Source organism: Coenobita brevimanus, chromosome 94, assembly GCF_032717465.1.
Source record: "Coenobita brevimanus isolate Jiangsu-jjx chromosome 94, ASM3271746v2, whole genome shotgun sequence".
NCBI classification, from domain to species: Eukaryota; Metazoa; Arthropoda; class Malacostraca; order Decapoda; family Coenobitidae; genus Coenobita; species Coenobita brevimanus.
This window is the reverse complement of record NC_137047.1, coordinates 882,063-890,187: the sequence shown is the minus strand read 5'-3', so window position 1 is coordinate 890,187 and position 8,125 is coordinate 882,063. Positions and strand designations below refer to the sequence as shown.

At 44.5% G+C, this 8,125-nt stretch overlaps 1 protein-coding gene across 1 annotated transcript in view; it reads right to left on the bottom strand.

Annotated features, from left to right (window-relative positions):
- Positions 1-1,057: 1,057 nt before the first annotated feature.
- LOC145412971 (atrial natriuretic peptide receptor 1-like) overlaps positions 1,058-8,125 on the bottom strand; it is a 343,079-nt gene continuing 336,011 nt past the window's right edge. The window contains exons 18-23 of the mRNA XM_080282794.1: positions 5,660-5,809; positions 4,422-4,545; positions 3,530-3,598; positions 2,360-2,633; positions 2,147-2,241; positions 1,058-1,114 (exon numbers count right to left, since the gene is read on the bottom strand). Of these exons, the coding sequence (XP_080138920.1) occupies positions 1,058-1,114; positions 2,147-2,241; positions 2,360-2,633; positions 3,530-3,598; positions 4,422-4,545; positions 5,660-5,809 (769 nt within the window). The remainder of the gene's footprint in view (positions 1,115-2,146; positions 2,242-2,359; positions 2,634-3,529; positions 3,599-4,421; positions 4,546-5,659; positions 5,810-8,125) is intronic.

The following is an 8,125-nucleotide window of genomic DNA, read 5'->3' as shown; positions in this document are numbered from 1 at the left end:
TAAACAGAGTCATAGTGGAGGGAGAAGTAGTACTGGAACTAGGAGGAGAGGAACGGAGTATTGATGGAGCGAGAAGTCATGGTGGAGAGAGGAACAACAGTGGAGTGAGAAGTCATGGCGGAAAGAGGAATAATAATGATGCTAAAACTTGTCGTGGAGCGAGGACTTGTAATGAAGCGAGGAATCACTGTGGATCAAAGACTTGTTATGGGGTGAAGAGCACTGGAACTTGGAGCATTGTAGAGCGGTGGAGCGAGGACTTGTGGATCGAAGTCATGGTAAGAGGAGGAGCAATGATGGAACGAGGATTTGTAGTGAAGCGAGGAGCACAGTGGATCAAGTAGTCTTAGTAGACCAAGAAGTAGCAGTGAATCAAGGAACAGTAGAACGAGGACCTGCAGTGGAAAAAGGAGCGATGATGGAGCGAGGACTTGTAGTGGAATGAGGAGCAGTGATGGAATGAGAACTTGTATTGGAGCGAGGGGCAGTTATGGTCATAGGTGCAGCTGTGGACCGAGGAGTTATATTGGACCAAGAAGTAGTACTCGTAAAGTGAGGATCTGTAGTGGAGCGAGGAGCAGTGGTGGACCTAGGAGCATTGGCGGACTGTGGTAGACCAAGAGTTAGAAATGAAGTGAGCACTGGATCGAGGACTTGTAGTGGGGCGAGCATTAGAATGAAGGCTAGTAGTGTAGCCAAGATCAGTAGTGGAGCGAGCAATGTAGCAAGGGCCAGCAGTGGAGCGAGCACTGGGGTGAAGGTCAGTAGTGGAGCGAGTACCGAAGCGAGGGCCAACAGTGGAGCGTGCACCGGAGCGAGGGTCAGCAGTGGAGAAAGCATTGGAGTGTGAGCCCGTAGTGGATCGAGCACTGAAGCGAGGGCCAGTAGTGGAGCAAGAGCCAGTGGTGGAGCAAGCACTGGAGCAAGGGCCAGTGGTGGAGCGAGCATTGGAAGGAGCACTGGGGTGACGGCCAGTACTGGAGCGAACACTGGAGCGAGGGCCAGTAGTGGAACGCGCACTGGGGCGAAGGCCAGTAGTGGAGCGAGAGGGAGGGACTTAGGTTGGTGTTTCACCCTTGCCCTTGAGCCAATACGTGTTCATTCGACCCTTGCCCTGAGGGAGAAAGAGATCTGTTATATCTTTACAATTATTAAAGGCCCTGTATAAATAAATAAATAAATAAAAACACTGCAAGCGAGCGAAGCGATCGAGAACACAATACTTCATCCGAAATTTGGTGTGTACAATTTTGTCACATACGACTTGTAAAATTTGACTACCTGAGGAGCATCAAAATTTTGCTCTCTTCTCAGCTACACAGACAATCGTGGCAGGTCGTACCATTTTGAAATTTCGTCAAGAAAACTGCCTTCCAGTGGGTAGCTGAGCTGTACTCCAAAAGTGCCAAATATGGGCGAAAAACGCAAAAAAAAATTAAAAAAGCTAGGTAAGAATGATTCATTTAACAAAAATGCCAATCATGGTATGTCGTACCTTTTTAAATTGTCATGAAAATTGACTTCCAGTGGTACAAAAAAAAAAAAGAAGACAAATGTAACTGAAAAATGCCAAAAATACAACCCTACTCGCTTATACACATTCCACACACCTGTGGTGTGAAACTCTATTTCTTGATAATTCAAAGTGCTGTAAATAAACACGTAAAAATAGCAACAAAAACTGCAACAAAAACAATAACAAAAAAACATCATCATCAGCGACAACAATAATAAAAAACAATAACTACTACTGCCACGGTACTACTACTGATATGGTACAATACAATGAAATAATGCATACGATTTCCATCCTCATTATCAAAATGTAGTAAACAATGATTCTTGATCCCTATTTGCATAAACCATTTACTTACAACTACTGCACTACTAAATAATAATATTGTAAGAGTATATGCACTGTGATACTCACAAAAAATTGGATGACTGACTGACTGAATCACTGACTTACTGACTGGCTGCATAAAAAATTATTGACTGATAAATTGAATGAATGACTTACGGATTTACAGACTGACTCATGATTTACTGACTGACTGATTGATTGATTGACTGACTCAGTAATTTACTGACTGACTGAGCGATCAGTTGGATGACTGTTTACTACTGCTTTACAATATGCCAGTACCTTCATGTCCACCTCCCCTCTGGCCTCGAGTATAAAGGAAGGGTAGTGTTTGGCCAGCATCTCCTGGGTGGTGGGCGACACGTGGATCTTCAGAGCTGCAACGAGAGAAAATATGAGTAATAGAAGAAATATGACACGATAAAAAACACAGACCGTAAATAAAGAGCATGTGTGTCAACGTCCATAGATTAATAACAGGCGCCGAATACTCACGCTGTCCATTACTCTCCATCCTCGAAGCCGTGTTGACCGTATCACCGAAGAGGCAGTATCGGGGCATCTTGAGACCCACCACCCCCGCCACGCAGGGTCCCGTGTGCATGCCGATCCGGAGCTTCAGTTTATCGTCGGGTCGGTGTCGTATGGTGAACGTCTCCACCTCCGACAGAAGGGCGAGGGACATGCTGGCGATCTCCCGGGTGTGCTGTGTTCCGTTCCGTACCGGCAGACCCGACACAACCATGTACGCATCACCTATCGTTTCAACCTGCACGAGGAGGAGGAGAAAAGAAGCTTAATGAGATGGGAAAAGAACGAGTAGGATTAAAAGAATGAGAGCAAAGAAGAGAAAGGGAAGAAAAGAAAAGATTAAGAAGAAAACAGAAACGAACGCTTAGGATGAGATGAAAAGAAGAGAAGGGGAACAAAAAGAAGAAATGGCTAATATGAAAAAGAGAGAAGCTCAGGATTTGAAAAAGGAGGAAAAAAAAAGGAATGAAGAGATTATTGCATACCGACGACACGAGGGGGTCACTACAGTAGAGGGCCCCATAGATGCTCCCTCGTGTATGGAGTCCTTAAGGTGGATAAATGTGTGTGTGTGTGTGTGTGTGTGTGTGTGTGTGTGTGTGTGTGTGTGTGTGTGTGTGTGTGTGTGTGTGTGTAGGGGGGGGGAGAAGTAGAGGCTGAGATGGGGGGATACTTAACCTCATCAGTTAAGTGGTTTATTCTTGCTACCATACCTTCAGACGGGTTTATTGGGCTAGGGCAGGATTTATGGTAGTCGTGAGATGGAAAATAACAAAATCAAAATGAGGCAGAAAAACAAAATCAAAAAGCGAAAATACAAAACCAAAATGACGTAGAGAAATGAAAATGAAGTAGGAAGAATATGACGTGAAATAAACAATAAAAATGACGTAGAATATAAAAAAAAAAAATGACGCCGAAAATAAAAAAAATAACGTAAAAAAAGATGACGTAGAAAATAAAAAATAAAAATGGCATAGAAAAAAAAGACGTCGAAAAAAAAAATAAAATGGCGTAGAAAATAAAAAAATAATAATGACGTCGAAAAACAAAAATAAAAATGAAAAAAAAAAAAAGTTCTCGGTACAAAGACGTCATCGTAGTGAAAGGGTTAATGTTTTTTTTTTTTCTCACCTTATAGACGTCGAAGTTGCCGATGATGCCGTCGAATCGGCTGTATAGGTCGTTTAGCAGATCCACTACCTGAGGACCACGGGAGGGAGAGAATAGGTTAGCAGGGGGTCTCTCTCTCTCTCTCTCTCTCTCTTTCTCTCTCATTCAGTTCCATTTTTCCACTCAAATTCACGGTGAAATATAAAGAATCTCTCTCTCTCTCTCTCTCTCCCCCTCTCTCTCTCTCCCCCTCTCTCCCCTCCCTTTCTCTCTCTCTCTCTCTCTCTCTCTCTCTCTCTCTCCTTCTATCCCTTAAGCAATTTATTAAACCTTAATTTAATACCTTAATCTCATCTCACCTGTTTTAACGCTAAGTGCTTCCGCCTAGACCTACTTACATGTGCGTGGTTATACTTACATGGACCTACTTACATGTGCGTGGTTATACTTACATGGACCTACTTACATGTGCGTGGTTATACTTACATGGACCTACTTACATGTGCGTGGTTATACTTATATAGACCTACTTACATGTGCGTGGTAGTACTTACACGGGCGTGGTTATACATACATGGATATACGTACAAGTGCATGAAAATACTTAAATGTGTGTGAACCTACTTACATTATCGCGGACCTACTAACATGAGTAAACCAACTTATATAAGTGGAATTACCTATATGAACAGAGACCCACCTACATGGCACACTGATACAAATCAAAGTACACGGGATCGGACCTACTAACAAGAGCGTGAAAGACCTACCTACTTACCTATCTACTTACATAAATACACTTATATACATACATACATACATACTCACTTACCTACCTACCTGCGTACCTACTTACCTTGCCTACTTACGTACTTACCTAGCTACCTACTTACTTGCATACTTACGTACTTACCTGCATGGGGGTGGACTGTGCTGAGAGGGAAGTAAATCCGACAATATCGCTGAAGTAAATGGTAACACAGTCGTAGGTCTCTGCCACAACGCTCTGCCCGGCGATCAGCTGACTCGCCACTGATCTGTAGGTAGGCAGGTGTGTGAGGCAGGTGTGTGAGGCAGGTGTGTGGGGGCAGGTGTGTGGGGGAGGTGTGTGAGGCAGGTGTGTGGGGCAGGTGTGTGAGGGCAGGTGTGTGAGGCAGGTGTGTGGGGCAGGTGTGTGAGGCAGGTGTGTGGGGCAGATGTGTAAGGCAGGTGTGTGGGACAGGTGCGTGGGGTAGGTGTGGGTGTGAGGGGGGAGTAGGTGGGAGGGGTAGGTGTGTATTGGGGGGTAAGTGTGTGTGTGTGGAGAGGGGGGATAGATGTTTGTGTGTGGGGTTGGTGGGGACAGGTGTGGTACTAGTGCTCTCTCTCTCTCTCTCTCTCTCTCTCTCTCTCTCAGCTATTAATGGCAACTTATCGACTCACTCCAAAAATAAATACTCGGGGGAGAGGTTGATAAGACGGGGGGAGAGGAAGGAGGGACGAATGGAAGGAAGGAACGAAGGAAGAGCGAAAGAGAGAGAAAGGAAGGAAGGAGGGAATGAAGAAAGGAAGGAAGGAGGGAGGGAAGAAGGGAAGAAAAAGAGAGAAGATAGAAAAAAAAGGGGAGAGGGAGAAAAAATAAATAATAATAAATACAATGCAACTGAAAACACAACACTATTATTCTCTCCTTCACTTATAAATGATGGTCTGTAAAGGGTCATGGAGGCTAATTATGTCTAAAGGTAATTATATCTAAAGGCAATTACGTCTAAAGGTAATTATGTCTAGAGGTAATCATGTCTAAAGGTAATTATATCTAAAGGTAATTATGTCTGAAGGTACTTATATCTAAAGGTAATTATGTCTAAAGGTAATTATATCTAAGGGTAATTATATCTAAAGGTAATTATATCTAAAGGTAATTATATATAGAGGTCGTAGGCTTCAAAATTAAATCGCAAAGTGGAATGCAAACCCATAATTCTTTTTAAGGTTATTTAGTGAACACACGTGGCAATGAGGTATAGTTAGCCTGCATCCCTTCCCATAAAATGCAGTCAGCAATTACCCAGGAAGGCCTAATTATGTCCAATCATCATCAAGTACTTCATATCCAAAAATAAATCGCTAGGGAATAGGTGTTAGGGAGCCACAAGACCCAGTACGTACTTGGGCAGGAGCTGATAAAGGAGTTCTTCGCATCGTCTCTTTTCCTCGAGGTAGTCGGCTGTCCTCTCCTGAACCAGCGTCTCCAGATTGTTGGCATACTGCTCCATACGGGATAGCAGGTTGTCCAAGATGTTGCCTGACTCGTTATCCCTGTAAGTAGGTAGGTAAGTACGTAGGTAAGAAGGGAAGTAGGTAAGTAGGCAGGTAAACAGGAAAGTAGGTAAGTTAAATAGCGCTTATTTTAACCTAATGTCTCTGTAAGCAAGAAATGGTGTAGTCAGAGAAAGCCTTATTGTTCTTGTTCTCTCTCTCAGTCAATCTATCAACCAATCAGTGTATCTATTTATCTGTCTGTCTCTCTCTCTCCCTAGTTGTCTCCATCCCAATCACTCACTCTACCTATCTCTCTCTCTCCCTGTCACTCTCACCCCTTTCCCCTCTCTCGCTCTCATGCCCTTCATCCACCCTCCCACCAGCCTCCACTTCCCCACTAACAAACAGGTTCTCTCCACTTGGCCCTCCACTTAGCTCTCACTCCACCTCATCTACACAACAAGCACGAAGTTAATTAAATCCACTCACTATAGTCGGGTTATATTTACCTGCCTACACTTACCCCCTCTCCGCTCAGGTAATGGCCAGGTGTAGACAGACTGGAGGGTTGATTTGACTAGCAACCAAGGAGATTCAGTAATACCTCATCAAAGCTTTCTTCCATCTGACACATACCCCTAACTCCTTTCAGCTCAACTGATGGCCAGGTGTAGTCAGGTTAGAGGGTTGTTTTGATTAGAAACCAAGGAGAAGCATCATTCCTACCTCATAATAAGGCTAACTGAATTTTAAGCAACCACAAATTTTATTCAGAAGGTGAAAATGGGCCAGTTCCGTCAAATGAAAACAAAATAACATTAAAAAGGATCCATTTTGCACTAACTACATCACCTCAGCAGAATAACAAGTCACGAACACTCTCCTTTTCCTGTTCCTTTTCCTTCTTCCCCCATACACTCTCGCAAACGCACGCAATTTCATGCAAGCGGTGTGTGTGTGTGTGTGTGTGTGTGTGTGTGTGTGTGTGTGTGTGTGTGTGTGTGAAGCTGCGTGCAAGCAAACACTTTCATGCATGTAAATTACACTTGAACTCGGTATGCATGCACACCATGCACACACAATACTGTATATGCAGGACACACACACACACACACACACACACACACACACACACACACACACACACACACACACACACACACACACCAATAAGTACGATACACATAAGAAATACACATACGACTATATAAGGGGAACACACACACACACACACACACACACACACACACACACACACACCAATATGCACATAATACACATACGAAATACACATAAGACTATATAAGGGGAACACACACACACACACACACACACACACACACACACACACACACACACACACACACAGACATCACTATTTCACTAGATAATACACTCTCTGTCTATCAATTTATCTATCGGTTTGTCTGTCTACGGGCATCAATTATTGGTCTATTTATCTACACTGTATCTATAATTTTGCCTGTCTGCCTGTCTGTATATCTATCTTTCTATCTATCTGTTCTTGGACATTAGTTTTCTGTCTTTCTATCTATCAATCTATCTGCCTTTTCTCCTCCCTTCCTCTCTCTCTCTCTCTCTCAAGGTCAGGTCAGGACATTTGCCATATCTCACACCCCGATTTTTCCACGCCTCGGTGGCATTCTCTCGGGGTGAGGTGAGAGAGAGAGAGAGAGAGAGAGAGAGAGAGAGAGAGAGAGAGAGAGAGAGAGAGAGAGAGAGAGAGTGGGGAAAGGACGAGAGGAATGGAAAGTAGAGGGGGAGGGAGGGGGTAACGAGACAGATGGGGCAGAGAAATGATTGTGGAGGAGGGGAGTGGGGAGGAGAGAGAAATAAAACAGACGGGAGGGAGGGAAGGAGAAAGAAGGGAGGGAAGTATGGAGAAAGAAAGAGAAGTGTGAGAAAGGGTGAGAAGTGAAATAGGGAGGGAAGTTTGTAAGAGGAGAGGAGGAAGAATGGGGATGTGGGGTGGTTGAGAGGGGGTGAGGCGTAGAAACGAGATAGACTGGGGAGAAGGGGAGAGTGAAAGGAGAGGAGTGTGAGAGGGAGAGAGAAGAGAGGAGGGGTTGGTGGGGGTGGAGACATAAAGAGGAGGTGGAGGGATGGGAGGGGGGAGACGGAGAGGGGAGGGGATGAGGGGTGTGGGAGAAGTGAGTGTGGTGGCACGCCTATTAAGAGCACTCAGGCATGTAGGACTGTCACCCTCCCAGACGCTCTCTCTCCTGCCCTCCACACACACACACACACACACACACACACACACACACACACACACTTGCCGGCTATATGGAGATTACGCTACAAAACCTAACAGTGTTCTAGTCTCTCTCTCTCAGCCTGCCACAGCCGCCC